This window comes from Branchiostoma floridae, chromosome 12, assembly GCF_000003815.2.
Source record: "Branchiostoma floridae strain S238N-H82 chromosome 12, Bfl_VNyyK, whole genome shotgun sequence".
In the NCBI taxonomy this organism is placed as follows: Eukaryota; Metazoa; Chordata; class Leptocardii; order Amphioxiformes; family Branchiostomatidae; genus Branchiostoma; species Branchiostoma floridae.
This window is the reverse complement of record NC_049990.1, coordinates 13,715,550-13,735,869: the sequence shown is the minus strand read 5'-3', so window position 1 is coordinate 13,735,869 and position 20,320 is coordinate 13,715,550. Positions and strand designations below refer to the sequence as shown.

At 41.5% G+C, this 20,320-nt stretch overlaps 2 protein-coding genes across 2 annotated transcripts in view; both read right to left on the bottom strand.

Annotated features, from left to right (window-relative positions):
• LOC118428295 overlaps window positions 1-12,182 on the bottom strand; it is a 23,869-nt gene extending 11,687 nt beyond the window's left edge. Inside the window, exons 1-9 of the mRNA XM_035838318.1 lie at window positions 12,115-12,182; window positions 5,506-5,579; window positions 4,866-4,952; window positions 4,361-4,462; window positions 3,439-3,513; window positions 2,824-3,002; window positions 2,316-2,415; window positions 1,584-1,674; window positions 932-1,007 (exon numbers count right to left, since the gene is read on the bottom strand). Coding sequence (XP_035694211.1) covers window positions 932-1,007; window positions 1,584-1,674; window positions 2,316-2,415; window positions 2,824-3,002; window positions 3,439-3,513; window positions 4,361-4,462; window positions 4,866-4,952; window positions 5,506-5,571 — 776 coding nt within the window. The 5' untranslated portion in view covers window positions 5,572-5,579; window positions 12,115-12,182. The remainder of the gene's footprint in view (window positions 1-931; window positions 1,008-1,583; window positions 1,675-2,315; window positions 2,416-2,823; window positions 3,003-3,438; window positions 3,514-4,360; window positions 4,463-4,865; window positions 4,953-5,505; window positions 5,580-12,114) is intronic.
• A 3,637-nt stretch (window positions 12,183-15,819) lies between these two features.
• Window positions 15,820-20,320, bottom strand: part of LOC118428115 — a 13,016-nt gene continuing 8,515 nt past the window's right edge. The window contains exons 10-13 of the mRNA XM_035838090.1: window positions 18,326-18,595; window positions 17,467-17,862; window positions 16,692-16,988; window positions 15,820-16,017 (exon numbers count right to left, since the gene is read on the bottom strand). Coding sequence (XP_035693983.1) covers window positions 16,013-16,017; window positions 16,692-16,988; window positions 17,467-17,862; window positions 18,326-18,595 — 968 coding nt within the window. The 3' untranslated portion in view covers window positions 15,820-16,012. The remainder of the gene's footprint in view (window positions 16,018-16,691; window positions 16,989-17,466; window positions 17,863-18,325; window positions 18,596-20,320) is intronic.

Here is a 20,320-nt window from a genome sequence, read left to right as displayed (position 1 = left end):
TACGTATGCGACAACGGGAACAATGCAGATACCGATGCGAACGCGAATAACTTTGACGATCAGGTAACACCACGCATCTGCTTGACAAATTCCAATGACACCATGACCCACATACAGAGGATCTGGACCAAAACACCGCAAGACGAACAAATTGTAGGGGTGTTATTTTTATAAAATCCATAATAAAACCACCTGCCGCAAAAAAAGTTCACGTGCATCATCGTCAACCTCAGTACAAAGGACCTGCCAAACCACATAGAATTCAGACAACGGGAACATACAGATACAGCTGCGAACGCGCGTAAACGTGACAAAACTAAAAGTCTGTCGACCAGAGGGTCTGGTCACAGACTAATAAGTGTAGAAATTCAGAGGGGCGAGTAAGAACAGAAAAAAACAACATCCCGACTCCCGGGATTCGAACCCCCGCCGAACCCGGGCAGCCGGATGACAAATCCAACGTGCTAACCACAACACCAAAAGCTCAAGAGCTATTGGCGTGGTCAGTTTGGCAGCGCTAGAACCCCACTGTTACACTACTTCCCCTTTTCTTTTCAAGATTCGTCCTCGAATCTCCGAGATCGACATCCCTGTGTGGCACATACTAGCCTGTTACTCACAGGGCCGGCGTGGGAACCATTGTAGAAATTCAAAGGGGCGAGTAAGAACAGAAAGAAACAACATCCCGACTCCCGGGATTCGAACCCCCGCCGAACCCGGGCAGCCGGATCACAAATCCAACGTGCTAACCACAACACCAAAAGCTCAAGAGCTATTGGCGTGGTCAGTTTGGCAGCGCTAGAACCCCACTCCCGTTGTTACATAAGTTTAATTCCATAGGTGCAGCTACAACGTATTTATCAGACTACAAATTTTGTGCATAACTGTTAATGCTTCGTTCGTGCATAGTTAACACAAAATGTTTCCTCACCCATTGCTTTTCATGGTGCAGGATGATCCAAACAGCTTCATTGTAGGACATGGGTCTTCTCCACCCTCCAGAGGGTCTGTGAGGTGAAATATATTTGATAACAAAATAAAGTGCTTTGTACACAACCTAATGTTTATTCAAGCCGACGTTTATGTGAATATCACACTTCCTTGTGTATAAAGACTTTTTATCCAGTGACTTATCATTCAGGTGTTCTAACAACTATTCATGATTACGAGTAAAAAAAAAGAACAACAACACTTCTCTCATGAAATAAAAACGTAAGTATCTAATTTACTGTTGAAAAGAAAAAAAAACAATGGCACAAGCTACACACACGTTTTTAGAGTCGACTGGGGCAAAGTGATTCAGCAGAGTCGACTCAAGACTGTGTAAACAGAAATTTGGACAACTCAAGTAGCTTTTTTTCCCTAGCCGACTTGCGTGACTCCTGAGTCACTTCGTCCCAGTCGAGATTCAAGACCAACTTGAGTCGGACCAAGGAAGCAGAAATCGTAGCTCTCAGAACGGACGTTCCAAAACACGTCATGGCCCCGTGTGTAAATGCCGGAATGGTCCTGAGTTGACTTGGAGTGGACTCAAAAACGCGTGTGTAAATCGAGCCAGTGAGACTTGAGTATAAATGGCTCACCAGACGGATGTCCCATGTGGAACTGATGTCCCATCTCATGCGTCATGATGCCCAGCAGGTCTGCGGGTCTGCCACTCAAAAGTTTGTTGTACTGTTACGTATAACACAGCTTGTATGAACCCAGATTATATAAGACGAAAGGTAACAGTTACTAAAGCAACTTGGCATGATTTTGGAAACAGTCAGATGTTTCAGCCATTGTCACTAACGAAGGTAGTGGACTATGACGTTTGACCGTTTCCAAGCCTATACAATTGCTTAAGTAACCGTTACCTTGTTGCATAATTTTTTGTATGATTGTCTAACGTTTATCGGCGTTACTTTCATGAGGTAAGTCACTTAAGCTGGATATGGTAATTCTTGAGAAAGACGAATAATGTCCAAAACCGTTCGAATACCGTCTCCTATCTGTCATTTTCCCAAAGCTAGGAATGAATTAACCTGGATATTACGTTGAAAAAATACGTAGAAGTTACACGTAGTGTGTAACGAAAACTCCGCTGTTTAAAGCCGGTTATCTGTCTTCTCGATCAAGCTCAGGGGCCGGCCGGCGGGCCGCTATAAGCGAGATTAAATCAGGCTAGCTACAAGTAGCTACAATACTCGTTCTGGACCTCTGACTGCAACACTCCGCTTTTTTCGCACCATCACACGATTCAAGAATTAACACAAACCATATTAATATCTTTATCTTATTATCAATGTTCTTCACGAAGAAGTTTTAAAACCTACTCCAATGATCATGTGGGGATAGTCGTTCACGTTGAACATCTCACACAGGTCCCCCATTGCATGGCCTATTGCACGAGATCCTTGGTAATATGGCGGCCCCCTGCACCAAGAAGGTACATCCGTGTTAAAAACTACCTTACAGCGTATATAGCCCAACATAGATAATGTTTCCGTTACAGTCTACCACATTCCACAAGGCAATACCAACTGGTTCTATTCCACAATGCAGTTTGGTGTCATTGCTACCAATACAGACCCCAACGTAAAGACCTTTCACATGCATGGTATCAAACTTAAAATATTGGCTTCTTGTTTTACTTTAACTGAATGTACCTTTCACCATTTTCTACACGAGTTATAGATATAGCCCAAAAGAATTCCCATCCAAACTGCCCATTGGCGTCGAATATCTTGGGGATGCCTACATTTTAAAATCTAGCAGTCATTACATAAAACATGTTAACTATACAGTTTGTAATGCTGGTGCGTCAAGTGGTTTGAAACATACGTGATGAACGCTGCGGTGTCAAACTTCTTTGCTGAAGATTGCAGCTTGTTCCAGATGTACTGTCTGACTTTCGGCTTCAGGTAATTATACAGGTGTGGATTTTCCGTCTCTCCGGGCCACAAGTCTTCAAGGATCTCCACATCACTCAGAAGTACCCGAAAGTTGATTGTCCTGTACGCCTTAAAATACAAATCAAAAAGGATGATTTAAGGTTTTCTGCTTCATGACTGAATAAGCTTGACGGAGAGGATCTAGGACTCGGTCACGGGCCAGTATTAAATAAAACATCAGTCCCATAAGCGAATTCTTACTCTAACACACACACAAACACACACACGCACACACAAACACACACACACACACACACACGCACACACGTGCGCCCACAAACGCACACACACGCAGATACACACACACACACACACACACACACGCACACACGCACGAACACACACACACACAAACCTGTGTATAGGAGTATCCATTACAGTTCAATGTAGATGTAGTAAAATATCACATACTTATATCATTGTAACTTTATTTCAATATCAATATCAATATGGCCTCTACATAATGTGCAAATGCATAAATGTGCAATAAAGGTCTTACATGTACCTTGTCTAACATAGAAACCAGCTCCAAAGCATGGTTCTCTACTGCCTGCCGATTTTTCTTGAATACCTTCACGAACTGAGAGAAGATAAATAACGTCATATACAACAGACTTTGTGAACAATGGGAAATATGATACAAAACGTTTTTGAGCGTTATCTAAACCAACATGTTTAAAAAGGCAGCTTGGTACGGCTTTTGGCTGTTTGTGTTGGAAAAGAAAAGTATGTTCGTACCAAGATAGTTATTCTGAGTTTGACTGGCAGAGAAACTTGGATAGCTCCCACATGGCTTCAGTCTTGTCGCACAAAAGCTTAATCATTACAACTGAAGATTATATTTAGAAACAAGCTTTCTGGTAATACAAGCCAAGATGCTATTCACACAAAATGTGGATACAAACATAGAGAAATACTTCCTTGGGGGGCAGGCTCCTTTGTAGTGATAGGGCTGGTGCACAACTCAATCGACATGAAATCATTGAAAAAATGGGACATCAATGTAATAATAAATAATACAATGCATTGATGAATTAATAGACAGAGGAGATATTGTTCCAAATTCAAGTTTTAACATTTGTGTTAAGTTTAATGTCATTATTTGTTCCATGCATCTGACTAACAATAGCCCAGTCCAAATGCCCTACCCACCGCCGTCAAAACATTGAAAATGAATGTTAGAAAAAAAAATGAAAATGAAAATACATAGTCGGACTTGTACCCATTCCTCATATTGGTCAAACCACTAAATGCCATGCTATAATTGATCTAGTAGCTAATTATGATTGATAATGTGGGTTAGTCTATTGATGATCATAACCGCGATCACATATTGCTAAAACAAATGTACAAATGAGTTATGAAGTTGCTCTTCTCTATTGATATAGAGATTATTCAATCAATTTAATACGTGTATTGTTACTTACGGCGTTCTTGTTGTAGATGAGAGAAATGCGAATGTATTTTGTCGACCAGTCGACACGGAACTGCCCGTCCTTGATCAGGTAATACGGCACCTCAGGCCACGTCTGTAAGACACAGGGTTCAGGGAAAAAATAGTTTGTTAACCCACTGAATGGCAAGTTACGAGTCTGCCATATGACCTAGTTTCAAATGTACAGTGAAATAGGAGAAAGCTCATGCCTAATGATATGGACAATAAAAAAGTGGTATGAACAATATGTACAATGGTTTGCCAATCAGACAAAAATTATGTATAGTATTGTATGTAACACAATAAGTTCCCATTGTTTAGACATTTGTGAATCCCCGTACATACAATTTTGGTGTGAAAAAATATTGTATGCATTCTGACAGTGCACACCCAACCTAGCCTTCATTTTGCTATCTTCGTATTTAAATACCCCAGTTACACTAATCATAACGTCTTGGTCACACTACCAACTGAGATTTAAAACTAGTTTAACTAACCTTTAGTTTGCTGAAGCAGTCATGATAGTTGCATAGGAGGGATTTGTTCCAAAACGGGATATCCTGACTGTCACTCGCCAAAGCACGCTGTAGGAGAAGAATAAAAAGTGCCCATCTGGCATCCAGTCTACCGTGGACTAGCCAGGCTTTCTACGGGACAGATGAAGCTTTCCCCACCGGGATAATTTTTGGCACCCGGTAAGAGTTTTACGCAGCAGTTGTTTAATTGACCAAAAACTGGGTTAGCTTTCCAGCGCATGGAACAACCACCGGGTGCAAAAGATTACCCATGCGGCAGAAAGCTTTGTCTATCTCGAAGAAAGACGGATATCCCGGCCTAGCCAAGATAGACCAGATACCAATATAAGAAATAGCTTGACTAAGAGAGATCAACTTTCACTTTACCACAATCCTGATGGCCTGTCCACGTCTAATAAAGACAGAAAACATAACTTGATATACTAATGTGAGCCTGAATAACTTGGAATAATGACTTTGGATAAGTAAAAACTGATGAAACTAGGTTTGCAACAATAAAACAAAAACCTACACCTGCGACATTCATAAAGCGAAAACTCGGACCTAATTAGCTTAACAATATATGTTTCATTATCACATTCTTAAGCACTTTAGCACATACCTCAATGATCGCAGCTTCAAGCGAAGGTAATAGTGCTGTAAGCAAGATGCAGAGCCAGACCGCCATGATGTCAACTGTAAGGTAAAAATATCGATAGTCAGATTCATAACCTAATTCTTACATGAAGTTCGCCAACACTTACAGCGCATGAAAGTAAGTAATCACAGTTGATTACACACAACAAAAATGGCTTGAGGCCGAATCAAGATCAATCGGTGAAATAGCCTAAAATCTACCCCTTCCGTTAATACATCAATATTCGCACAGATGTATCAGTACAGATAGGTACATGCTTGAATAATCAGGCTGCTGTATCTTGCTCGAGACACCCTTCCGAAAGAGGGTACAGCGCTAACCAGGATATACCCTTCCCCGATTCGAACCAGTGTGTCCCAGTAACCAAATAAGAGGAGCTCAACTGTGAAGCCCCTACCAATTGAGCCACAGAGACAGCCTAACATCCGGTGTATAAACTAGACTATCGTATAGCCAGAAGACGCTGTCCAATCAGAAGTCCCCATTTTATAAGGACTGTGGCCAAATTAAGTCCTAAGTTGCATAAATTGCGCTTCATTATGTACATATCTGCCTAAGATAACTAAATATCATGGAAATCCGTCGTCCATTTGGTCGATTTGATCGTCCTTGGACGATTTTGACATAAACGCCCCTGCATTCCATATCAAGCAGCTAAGGGGCACAAACCTACACCACTTCTTTCTTACATAACAAGCTATTAGCCACCAAAAAATCAAGACAATAGCATGTCAATGTCAAAAGATACAAAAAGTACGTTCTGCAGCAGTACCAAGGTCACATACTAGAGGTGCCAAAATTGACCTTGGCCTTCGTCTTCCCAACACCTGCCCATATATATATACCAAATATCAAGATGATTCTTCAAGAGGTCCTTGAGTCATGCTGACTACAAACTTCCGGAAGCACAAACATACACACAGACATACCAAAAACGATATCTCCTTTTTTCATGGAGGTAACAATCCTGCAGAGCTAGGAGGCTTCCATTTACACATCATAAACCTCAATTCAACAGCTATGTACTACCTATAAATCAACAACACAGCTTGTCCAAAGATATTCTTATTCTATTCAATCCTTTCAGCGGTTCTTGAGATATATCCCCGTGCACCGTCTGGGCCCCAAACAGAATTATAGCAAAACAGTAGCTCTATCCTCATGGAACTAACAACGGAACATCAAGCCTGCGAAAACACATTTCAGAAAATGAGATTATGCATGCTTGATAGGCCTGTAAAGAGTTCGGAGATCAAATTAAAAAGGGTAGTATTTCCGTAAGGGGCGGTATAAGCCCAACGGCGCTGTAATCCACTGTATGACTATGACTGACTGACTGACTGATATCTTCCACTGCTTCCAGAAAAGAATTCAAACCCCAAATGCTTAGATCGTAGCTCTCAGCAGTCCAAAGTATTGCTAGAATAGTCACTTGTTTCTCACTTGTCATCATTGTCACGGAATGTCACCATTGTTATCTATACCAAAGTCTTGTATTTTATGTAATGTTAACTATATATTCTGTATATTCCATGTTGTAATTAGTCCAAGGGCAAGAATCTGCAAATAAACATTCATTATGAAAGCAGCCTTTCACAGCCCTTGATGGTGGAACAATCTTTTAAAATGCCCGCTGTAGGTGTCAAAACATTTCGTACGTATGTCTTCAAATTAGGCCACTGAACTGGGATATCTCTCGGCATATCTGCTTTCTATGAGGCTTCTCTCAAAGACTTATGTCTGGAGGTTTGGATTTAATGAAAGGGAAAGGACGGTGTTTAAAGGGCATTTCCTTCAAGGCCTCAGGTGGATCAAAGACTTCATTACATGGTTGGAGGTACGATTATACTGCATGGCCGGTCGTGTGACGTTAAACAGAGCCTTGTATTCGGGGCAAAAGGCCTGGCGAAAATGTTGTGTTTCTTGTTACCCGAGCGACCATAGCAACAACCTCTGCAGACATGATAAGAGTGCAGTCCATGGGACCGCAGTCAGACAAAAGTTACAGACCATTCGCTAGTGTAAAAGAAGACGTATTTCATCGGATATTCATTTGGAGGACGGACTGGCTCTTAAACTGGGGCTTGCTAATGCTGATCAATGTTGGTTGATGTATCTAGTGGGGTCATGAGTTACTACATCATTCCAATGCTTTCTCTAATCCTGTCTGTGATTTGTTATAGCGTCCTCTTTAGAAAAGCTTTGATTTTCATAATTATTATCACGGTGAATTGAAATTCAATAGAAAAATCGATAATTCAATCTAACAAATAATATTGTCTACTGCAACAAATGTACCATAGGCTAGTAAATAATGTCGGTTGCTGAAGCAAAAACCTACCGTACACTGATTTACAATGCAAACCCAAGGAAACTGTCTACAGTCGTTATCTTTTAATAGTGACTGAATCATTTTTCTAAAGCTTACAAATAGCATTGCAAATAGAAACTTCAGAGACTCACAACAAAGTCCATAATGACTTATACACATGTATCACTGTATTTATCAGAATATAGGCTGATGGAGTAGACGGTGGGCTGAAATTTGATAAAGAAATGAATAATTTGATAATGTAGTCTAGGTTGCATGGATGGGGACAAAAAGTGGTCCCCTTTCCTGAGCAAAGGTCCCTGCAATCATGCTCATCTTTTACTAATTTTCTCGCGGTCAACATTAAGGTAGTTCTTGTTTCTTTTATGGTCTCAACCTTACTACAAACATTACATCAACATCTGTGGAACAACGTGGAGAAGTATTCCTTTTTTTCGCATATCGTATTTCCCCCTTTGCTCTTACACACTTACTACAGCTACTACAGTTCAATGAAGAGTCCTTCGTTCCCCAGCTTTTAATTACATCAAGAAATGCTGTGGTTTAATGATTTCCATTGCACGCTAATAGATTTACCAAAGTTGCCACAACCCGGAAAATGGTACTGGGATTTCTGCTGTACATCCAACATACGTGCGCTGCTGAACTAACAGCTACTAAAGCCACGCTATGTTTTGCGCTTCTACCTTACGCTGTATAGTTACTTCGTGACGTTTGTTAGCAGGTGTCTGCGGACCGCGTGACTGTGCCGGTGGCATCGTGCATGGGGCAGCCCCGCCAGGCCATGTCAACTTAACTGAGTTCATTTTAACATAACGTTCTGTACAGTAATCATCCTTAATATAGGTTCTAAGTTTGGGCTTTAGCCATATGCCAGAAGCCCAATCCTCTTTATACATATCAAATAGTTTTCCTTGGACTTGTTTGGTATCGGCTCTTAGCTTGTTTAGGAAAATGTGTTCCTGTTCAACACTATCAAATATTCTCTGTACATCCTTGCTCCAAGGTCCATGGTTTTGCAAATCCCACATAAAGACTTTTTTTGGTAAGTCTGTCATTAGGCATATTGATAAGTCTGTTCCACAAGGAGATTACTGCTCCTTTTCCTCTTATTTCGCAAGGCATCCAACCCATGTCTCCTGTTATGGCCTTTACTATTTGGTAGACACCAGGGCCGTATACATTACTATGATAGACACCAGGGCCGTGGACTTTACTACATGTATATGGTAGACACCAGGGCCGCGGACTTTACTATATGGTAGACACCAGGGCCGTGGACTTTACTATATGGTAGACACCAGGGCCGTGGACTTTACTATATGGTAGACACCAGGGCCGTGGACTTTATTATAATAGTAGGCACCCCTGAGTGAGGGCCGTGGACTTTACTATGGTAGGCATCAGGGCCGTATACATTACCATGATAGACACCAGAGCCGTAAACTTTACTATGGTAAACACCAGGACCGTGGACGTTACAATGGTAGACACTATGGCCGTGGATTAACTATATGGTAGACGCCAGACTATGGTGCCTGTCCCGAGCGCCTTCGCCAGGCGCAAGGCTGGGGACCCATGGCGGCCGCACATCGCGTCGCCGCTCTTAATGGCCCTTAAAAATCTCTCCCTATTGATGATATATTGGGCGGGATTTTCCAGAAAAGAAGTCAAACCCATAATGCTTAGATCGTAGCTCTCAGCAGTCCATAGTTTTGCTAGAACAGTCACTTGTTTCTCATTTGTCACCATTGTTATCTATACCAAAGTCTTGTATTTCATGTATGTTGACTATGTATTCTGTATGGTCCATGTTGTAATTAGCCCACGAGCAAGAACTTGCAAATAAATATTCATTATAAAAGCAGTCTTTCACAGCGCTTGATGGTGGAACAATCTTTTAAACGCCCGCTGTAGGTGTAGAAACCTTTCGTATGTCTTCAAATGAGGCCACTGAACTAGGATATCTCTCGGGTTATCTGCTTTCTATGAGGCTTCTCGGAAAGGCTTGAGCCTGGAGGTTTGGATTTAATGAAAAGGAAAGGACGGTGTTTAAAGGGCAGTTCCTTCACAGTGATTCAAGGCCTCAGTTAGAACAAAGACTTCATTACATGGTTGGAGGTACGATTATACTGTATGGCCGGTCGTGTGACGTTAAACAGAGCCTTGTATTCGGGGCAAAAGGCCTGGCGAAAATGTTGTGTTTCTTGTTACCAAGGCAACCATAGCAACAACTTCAGCAGACATCGATACGAGTACAGTTCATGGGCCCGCAGTCAGACAAACGTTAAAGATCATTCGCTATTGTAAAAGAAGAAGTAACAGGTTATTTATTGAAATAGTTAAACTGTAATATCTAACACAAAAGTTGGACTCTCCAAATTTTTCGACTATACAGCACCAGCATTTGTCAAGGGATGAACAATTTTTGTGTTGAATATTACAGTTAACTATTTCAATAAAGACTCCTACCAACACAGATGAACTTTAAGTTAAGGCTATTTCATTGGATATTCATTTGGGGGACGGACCGGCGCTTAAACTGGGGGTGGATACCAGGCTAGCTGATGTTGATCAATATTGGCTGATGTATCTAGTGGGGTCATGCGTTACTCCATAATTCCAATTCTTTCTCTGTGATTTTTTATTGTGTTATCTTTAGAAACGCTTTGATCTTCATAATTATTATCACGGTGAACTGAAATTCAGTAGAACAATAGATAATTCAATCTATTAAACAATATTGTCTACTGCTATGTACCATAGACTAGTAAATAATGCCGGTTGCTGAAGCAAAAACCCACTGTACACTGATTTACAAAGCAAACCTAACGAAACTGTCTACAGTCGTTATCTTTTAATAGTGACTGAATCATTTTGAAAAGCATACAAATAGCATTGCAAATTAAAACTTCAAAGAGACTCATAACAAAGTTCATGATGACTAATACACATTATCATTGTATTTATAACAATATAGGCTGATGGAGTAGACGGTGGGCTGAAATTTGATAAAGATATGAATGAATGAATGAAGACCTTTATTGTACAGTTTTGCCCAACCGAGCTAAGTACAGGTCACAACACGTCAAGATATATACATATAAAAGTATCACAAATCTAGTCTAACACAAAAGTTCGGCTTCTTCTCGCTTCTTGGTAATAGTGAAAATGTAGGACTGTATGGGTTTAGCTATGGTCGGTTTGTCAAAACGCATGAGAAATATAAACTTGTCAGCGCTACTCATGTGTCTAAAATGAGGGAATCTACTTTCTATATAACTAAACAGAGTATTTCTATCATTGACATACATATCGCAATCAACTGTGAAGTGCACTTCATCTTCTACCATGTTTGAGGTACAAAATTGGCAGACTCTTTGATAAAGATATGAATAATTTGAAAATGTAGTATAGGTTGCATGTATGGGGACAAAAAGTGATCCCCTTTCCTGAGCAAAGGTCCCTGCAACCATTTCATGCTCATCTTTAACTAATTCTCTTGCGGTCAACATTAAGGTATTTCTTGTTTCTTTTATGGTCTCAGCCTACTACAAATATTACATCAACATCTGTGGAACAACCTGGAGAAGTATTCCTTTTTTCGCATATCGTATTTCCCCCTTTTCTCTCACACACTTACTACAGCTACTACAGTTCAATGCAGAGTCCTTCGTTCCCCAGCCTTTAATTACATCAAGAAATGCTGTGGTTTAATGATTTCCAATACACGCTAATAGATTTATTAAAGTTACCACAACCCGGAAAATGGTACTGGGATTTCTGCTGTACATCCAACATACGTGCGCTGCTGAACTAACAGCTACTAAAGCCACGCTATGTTTTGCGCTTCTACCTTACGCTGTATAGTTACTTGGTGACGTTTGTTAGCAGGTGTCTGCAGACCGCGTGACTGTGCCGGTGGCGTCGTGCATGGGGCAGCTCCGCCAGACGATGTCAACTTAACTGAGGCTGACAATTTTCTTTAAATTTCATCGAAAATAGAAAATTGCCTACCGTGCGCCCGGAACGACATGCTCGGATACGGACCTGAGGTGGCAGCGTGCAAGGGGCTGCTGATGCCCGTTGTGAAAGTCGTAATTCTCCCCGATAAAAAAAGTCCGTCCAGCGCGCACGCGGGCTGACATCAGCCTATGTGTACCAGAATAATAGCCTTGCATACGGCTTACACCCCCGCTAAATGTTTGCAATTGTGCCTAAGGCATATATGTATATCTTACCTTAAACCACACCGTCTCACTCACGCTTTCAACCTGCAGCAGATGATGTCTTGGCTGCCACGTGTAGTTCCTTACTATAGGGGGGGGGGGGGGCTGTTGTGCACGCCTGACGTACGTCTTCTTCTGCCTGCGAAGACTAAAAAGGTCGGTAACATTCGGACGGAACAGAGGCGAATGATGTCAGTGGAAAGACCGGTTCAGTCGGGCACATAATGACGGCCCTTGTCAACCTGCCGGCCGGGCCTAACAACTTCAGTCCTATGAGTAACATCACCCAGAGACGCCATAGCTAATGTGTCTTAACAAGACTTTTAGGGGGTGCTGGTTGCTCAATTATCAGTTACCAAGTCTATATTGACCAGATATGCTTGGTAATAGCAACAATGTGTATAATAAAGGAATATAGTGACTTTCGCAAGGTCTACTACAACAATGCATACATACAACTGGATATAAATGAATTGACCTACGTACATAATATACGTGAATTAATCTATTCATGGTTCTAAGGTCTAAACATTTTTTAATGTATTCACCTATTTTCACGTAGTAAGTGTTATCTCCTTATAGTTTACCAGAGGTGTTATCCGGTCCCTACGGTCAAGGGTCGTAGACTCCATGGCCGTCAACCTTACAATTATTAGCCTGGATACCATACCCCAACCTCAAAATATATCTTTCGTGTTGGGGTCTGGCAGGATGGCTGTAGAAAAGTTCTCGAAGGCCCTTGATCAGAGAGAGGAGAACCTAGGATTGATGACCACTCACACCCCAGGTAGCCAGCTACAACACACCACAGTTGGTCAGCAGGCTATCACAGTAGCTAATCAGGTACTTAGTGGTCACTGTTATGGATTCAAAAAGTACAGTTGGGGGTCTTTAACCAATCATGGCAGGGGTGTAATCACCTCCTGCTGATCCTGCTGCTGTTCTATTGGTGGAGTTTTTGCCCACCATAAGGGGCAAAATTGAGAAGAGTTCCTATCCCATCCGGCCAGACCCCTGCACGATAGATACTTGAGATCGGGCTGGGGTTTGGTAACCAGGCTATTCAATTATATAGGCAGGGCCGTGGACTTTACTTTGGTAGACGCCATGGCCGTGGACTTTACTATCATCATGGTAGATACCAGGGCCGTGGATTTTACTATCATGTGCTCGTGGTAGACACCAGAGCCGGTAGACACGAGGGCCGTGGACTTTACTATAGTAGACACCTGCAAGGCCGTGGACTTTACTATGGTAGACACTAGGGCTGTAGATTTTAGATACCAGGACCATGGACTTTACTATGGTAGATACCAGGGCCGTGGACTTTACTATGATAGACACCGGGGCCGTGGACTTAACTATGCTTGACACCAGGGCCGTGGACTTTACTATGGAGACACTAGGGCCGTGTACAGTAAAACCTGCCCAAGACGACCACCAGGGGGACCGGAAAAAACGGTCGATTTGGACAGGTGGTCGCTGAGAAGAGTATCGACTCAAAACATGCCCGATGCAAAGTATAAATGGTTTCCGTTGTGCTTAATGGCAAATAGCAAGCACACTGCACGCACGCAAAGAAGCGAGGTCTTTAATGTCAAATACAACACGCACACTGTAAACTGTAAATTTAACCCCACAAACCGACGCAAACTGGCCGATTTCGGCACAAAATCGCGCTAGTTATCATCAAAAATCGATGAAAACCTCAATTTTGAAAATGATGCGGTCGTTATGGGTCCCAATTTGGGCCGGTCGCGGCCGCGTTGGCCAGGTGGTCGTTGAGAAAAGGTCGCTTAATGCTTACGTCAATGGGAAAATAAATCGGGACCGAGATCATGCGGTCGAAATGGCCAGGTGGTCGCTGAGAAGAGGTGGTCGCTCGGGCAGGTTTGGCTGTACTTTACTATCGTGGTAGATACCAAGTCCATGGGCTTTAATATTGTTGACACCAGGGCCGTGGACTTTACTATGGTAGACACCAGGGACGTGTACTTTACTATGGTAGACACCTGGGCCGTGGACTTTACTTTGGTAGACACCTGGGCCGTGGACTTTAATATGGTAGACACCTGGGCCGTGGACTTGAATATAGTAGACACCTGCAGGGCAGTGAACTTTGCTATGGTACACATGGGCCATGGACCTTACTATGGTAGACACCAGTGTCGTGGACTTTACTATTGTAGACACCTGGGCCGTGGACTGTACTATGGTAGACAGCAGGGTCGTGGACTTTACTATGGTTAACACCATGGCCGTAGACTTTATGCGACAGCGTGTTTGGCTCGGGATCGAGAGGTCTCGAGTCCTAATCCGGCAACGTGTTACCGATCTTGTGCCCTTGGGAAAGGCACTTAACACGACTTTACTCACTTTACTCAGGTAAAAATGAGTACCTAGCTTCGGATAGGGCAGTCCATCGGATAGGACGTTAAAAGGAGATCCCGTGTTTGGGGAGAGCCAAACACCGGGCACGTATTAGAATCCGCCCTACTTGTCGAAAAGAGTAGGAGAACTTTCCGGTGTGAGCGGATCAAACCGAGCAGCCTCGTTACCCCTGCTTCGCCTATTGGGTCAGTTAGTCGAGCTTGCTGAAGCTCGATGTTTCTGACTTAGCGAGAAGAGATGCTGCCACAGTGAGCGCAGTTCAATGCCTAGAAGTGATCAATGGCTTTGCACTGATCAAACACGTTAAAAAAACTATTATAAAGTTTAAGGCCCTAGAATCTACCTTTGAAAATTATGCGGCATTAGAGTTTACTATTACAACGTCTCTACCATCGTCGAGTCTACTTCCCTGAACTCGTATCATTGTAAAATCAACGGCCCTGGCGTCTACCATCGTAAATTACACGCTCTAGAGTCCATCATTACCTTCGCCGAGTCTTTCATTGTAAAGTCCATCGCCCTGGAATCTGCTAAGTCCACGGCCCAAGTCAAAATCTCTGTATAGTCCATAGCCCTTGACTCTACTATTGTAACGTCCATGAAATATTTACCAGCTTTACCGATGATGATGATGATTTGCGGTACTTCCGTGCAAAATATCTCTATTAACCACTGTACATTTCACTTTGCGTAGAAGCACAGTAAATACAGACTGACAGTAGAAGTAGTAGCATTTCAAGAATGAATTTTTGTCAAGTCTTATACTACCATAATAAATGTCTTGTGTATTTATGATTAAACTGTATTAGTACCTAACCGCACACAAAAGCTTAGACGAGTCAAGAGATCCATGATATTTTTACTAAAATCGTCTATCAAGTATTTCAACTCACTTCATTATGATCAGTTTATACAATAGGACAAGTAATACAAGAGAATGCAATTAATGACTTGACACTGCATGTACGCTCTTATTTAATAAATTTCATGCTTTGCAACATATTTAAAATTACGAAGTATCATAATACGCTTTAAATTATGACAATACATTATTTTAGCACAAGCAAAAGTTGATCGTTTGCGTATTCATCATAAAATACACTCTCATCATGTAAATTCTGATTGATATGATTATAATGATACATAAAAAGATAGTCTATATATATAAGCACTAAGCCCGATAATTGCAGGTGCTTTAAAAATTTCAGTTAAGGTACATCTTGCAAAATAATTTTATTACAAATTTTTTATTGAAAATAATACGTTGGGCTTGATATAGTCAATTCAATATATTTCAGGCAAAGTCACTATCACTCATTCAATATTCAATAATTTCAGTGTGGTCTAGATATTACAAGATTAATGTGAATGATGGTATCATCATAAAATGTGGTCTCAAGCTGAAATAAAATTCAGTGATCGTAAACGAACATTTGATCAAATCAACAACCCAAGTTCGTGACGTCAGGATGATTCCATGTGCTGGCTTGAGTCGATGGTATCCATCAATTCACTGGTACTAACCTAGAAATAAAAAAATTGTAGCCATCAGAAAAAAATGACATTTGAAACGAACTGTAAATATGATAAATATTACTCTCATTCAACGATCAACAATCAAAAACCTAATATTTTATTTAGTGTACAAATATGACTTCTTAAATATGCCGATACACTGTAAATATGAGAGCACTGCTCCTGTCAGAAACATGAACACAATCTAGCTGATAATGACTGATAAGGGCGCCTTTGAAGACCAGAGCATCACTGCTTCCTTAGAAAATATCAAATGCACCAGAATATCCACACAGCACCACTGTTTCAATATTAGATCTACTGTTCAGATCGGCTTGAAGTTAAATAAACTAAAATAGATATTTTGTTTAAGTAACTTCAATAGATATTATTAAGTGTCATGGATGTGATATTGATGAAATTCCTGAAACTAATCCAGGTAATTACCAACGTTCCTTATTAATCTTAGAAACCAAGTAGAGTTTTGATGTTTTGAAGGATTGTTGCACCAAAAGAAACTTTACCCACCGGCCAAAAATCTTTTACGCCCGTTTATGTCTTCCTGATTTTTCCTGTTTCAGAATGTTTTCTGTTTCAAAGTCATGCACTACTCCGAAAGGAGGGTACGAAAAGTTTAGAAAACAAATTCAAATAGGCACCTGAAACACTGTTTGGATTCTTACCTGTGATTATCTGATAGACTTCATTTGCCCATGGTCCACCTTCGCCGTCCATTTTGCATGCAGTAGATGGTCCGTACTTGTTGTAGGTGCTGTCGTAAGCAGAGCCGAAACACTGCCCGCCATTTTGTACAGAAAAGACGGCAAGACCACGAGAGCGAGCTACCTGGTAGCACTTTCTTAGCGCGTCGCTGCGCTCCAAATAAACGCCATCTAGTTGCGGATCTGTTCCCTCGAGCATTGGAATGGCGCGGTTTGGAGTGTCCCTCCAACAACCCAGGCTGGTAACATCTTCATTTGCTGTAAGGGGAAAATATGTTCATACATGTTATGAAATAGGAGTCACTTTGGCATATATCAGACATCCCCTGACTACCGTTTAAGGGTCATTTTTTATGTTTTCTAACTCTCTATGACTGTTGCAAAGTTTTCAAAGTTTACTGAGAAATGCAGCTCAGTTCCCTACAATAATCAGTACTTTTCCCCAATAATTCATTTACAAATTTTTTTCAAGCTTAAATGCTACGTAATGGTGATATCTTGACCTGCGTCACAATGCAATTAGTCATATAAAAAAGTATGTCAGTTTTTTAATCATCAATTTGTATTTTTATAGATGCTACTTTGTCATCTGTAGCTAGCAATCATCATTGACTAATACAGTTATCTAGCATTTATCATTACAAGTTTCTTCAGTCTCACTTATGCATATGATGACAAAGATTATATTACATTGGAAATTGAGCAAGCAGCTCTTGGGTGCCAGGAAATTGCTTACTTTTAAAAGGCATTTGACAGATGAAATACAGTTTGGAAGAGCAATCTTGGTCGTTCCAATCATTTCTCGGGTTCTGGTAGAACATGCCACAGTCCTCATTCCCTCCATGTTGGTTTGGTTCCCCTGGAGCCCAGGGTTGGAACTCTCCCAGGCGAGTTCCATCAATGTACCGCCAACTTCCCTCCCGACCCCGATCGTCCATGCCCAGCCAGAACCACGAAGAATCATCAAGCTTGTTCTTCAATGTGATCAGGAACTGGTTGGTAATCTTGTCGCGGGGTGTGGCCAGACGACCGCCGTCAGCGCGGCACACCGAGGCAGCATCAACATACGACTTCTTATCGTTAAAAGCCTTGTAGCAGTTTGCAAGATGCACTCGGTAGCCAGCATGGCAACCTAAAACAAACCATGGAGTTGCCTACATGTATGAACAAGTCACATGTGTCAAAAGACAAAAAACTCCACTTATCTCTGAGGTGTTTTAATGATATTCCTCATTCTGCGTAATGCCATAACTTAATTACTGTTAATATTTTTAAAGCTATATATATTACAAGTTGCTTAAATTCAACAGTATCATAAAAGCATTGGTTTATTTTGCAAAATAATGAAATTCAATCATACTTTTAATCCTTTCAATCCAGAATGGAAATTATCTTTGAAGGTGAATTCTGGAGGCAACTGACAAATTGATTTTGGGATGGAGGTAGCGTGAAAAAATAGACATCTTGTATCTTGTTCTATGGTGGCCATTGTATACAGGCATCTCGTTATCTAAATTTAGAATGGGTTTGAGAAAATAGTAAAAGTAATAATGTCAGTGAAAGCAAAGCCTCGGGAGTACTTATTTGTAACCAACCTTCACATGTGGACGCCCCTGCATTGCTGTACGTTTCAGCAGGACAGGTTGAGCATCTTGTGGAGCCCCCGCCCGTGCTGTACGTCCCAGGCGGGCACTGCTGACAGGACGCGGCGCCCGCTGAACCGCTGAACAGCCCTGCTGCGCACGGCTCGCACGCTGTCCTATTGTCATTACTGGCCGTTCCCGCTGCACAGATGTCTTCCCGCTCGTCACCCAGCTTGCACTCATGTCCGGCCTGGCATTGGCGGCATATAAAGGTACCGCTCTCTGTAATAAATGAATGAAAGACCTTTATTGTACATTTATGCTCCAACAAGCTAAGCACAGGTCGTAGCGATAATGCACAAATTCTACAGAGATTACTATGTGCTAGTATGTACAGGTTCAACCCCTTCTCGCTTCTTAAGACAGTTGTAAACATAAGGGCAGATGTAATCAATAATAAAGGATTGATCTAGTTGCATAAATGATATGAATTTTTCCTTACTATTTACATAACGGAAATTGAACCGAAATCGATTGAACTAATAGCTGAATAAAGAGACTCTTTTTACACAACCAACGCTTTATTTTCACCGACGTTTCGGTGACCGTCTGTTACCTTCTTCAGGGCAATGTTTACACTCTTTTGCATTTGGGACAGCATTGTAAATATTTTGCATAAATATGTCTGTACATATGTAAATACCTTACGTTCTGTGACCGCATCTGAACTGTAGGCAGCGACACCTGTCCTGCAGTACAGTGTGAACAAGTAAGATTTGCCCTGAAGAAGGTGACAGACGGTCACCGAAACGTCGGTGAGAATGAAGCGTTGGTTGTGTAAAATGATTTTCACATTTCGACAGCAGTATTACAGCTTAGGCTACAACAAGTAAATTTTATGGATAACATCCTCGCGCTCATTAATTTTCGCCTAAAATCAGAAAGAAATTAGAATTTTTTTTCATCTTCATTGATGGTCAACATGACGAGAAAGTACCAGAATGGAAAATCTGTTGTGTTGTAGCCTAATGGTTGTACTTGTAGAGGTGGCATTAGCCAGGCAGGTAGATAAAGAAGTGAAACTATTTTTTTCTAGTTATGTTACAATTTTAGAATTGTAACATAATGTTGACTTCCGTCACAGATGAACATACTTTCCAGTAGTTGGCTAGTTGTAAAAGTACCACCACTATGGAAGTCATAAGTGTAGTTGCCAACTTGGTAAGTGGTAGCACGGTGTCAGGACAACTCGGCACCTGGGACAACTCGTCCCCAGTCAATCATGACGACTCGGCACCTAGCCCAGGACAACTCGTCCCATAGTTAATGGTATGTCTGCACCACATATACTCAGCACATTATTTGTGTGATTCGGTCTTTGGGATCGTCACGTTTCAGACTAATAGATATGTGTGACTAGAGCGAGCCGATTGGGTTGGACTCGGCGGGCCGCCATGGCGACTGGCCCCGCTAGCGCACTCAAGGTGCGTCAGCGAAATAATACTTACCAAGAAAAGAAAAGAAAAGTATCGAAAAAAGTGAAGTTTGAATCATGATATCCATAACACTACCGTTCTTCTCCTAACATAGAAATATTGAGTGCTGGGTAAGTTTATTGCCGACATTCCAAAACTAGGTGCCAGGTTGACCAACGCTAGTCGTCCTAGGTGCCGAGTTGTCTCGAAACCATAGCAGTCAGCCACTGTGTGACAGTATTGTCACTTTTACTACAGGACAGCATAGTTCACTTCTTGAATACAGGAATAAGTAATTTATTGCCTTTGTTACTATATTTTTTAACTTCAATTCTTGTTACAACGCTTATGGTGTTTATTTTGAAAATTTAGTGATTTTGTTTTTTACCATCCCATTACGTTTGCAGTCTGCAGAAGATGCCATCCATAAAATTTACTTGCTGTGGCACTAGGCATAGATGGTACCTGAAGAAGCAGGACATTTACCCTATTTAGACTAGGCTTTTTTCGGGATTTCTGTGACCGGGGGGGG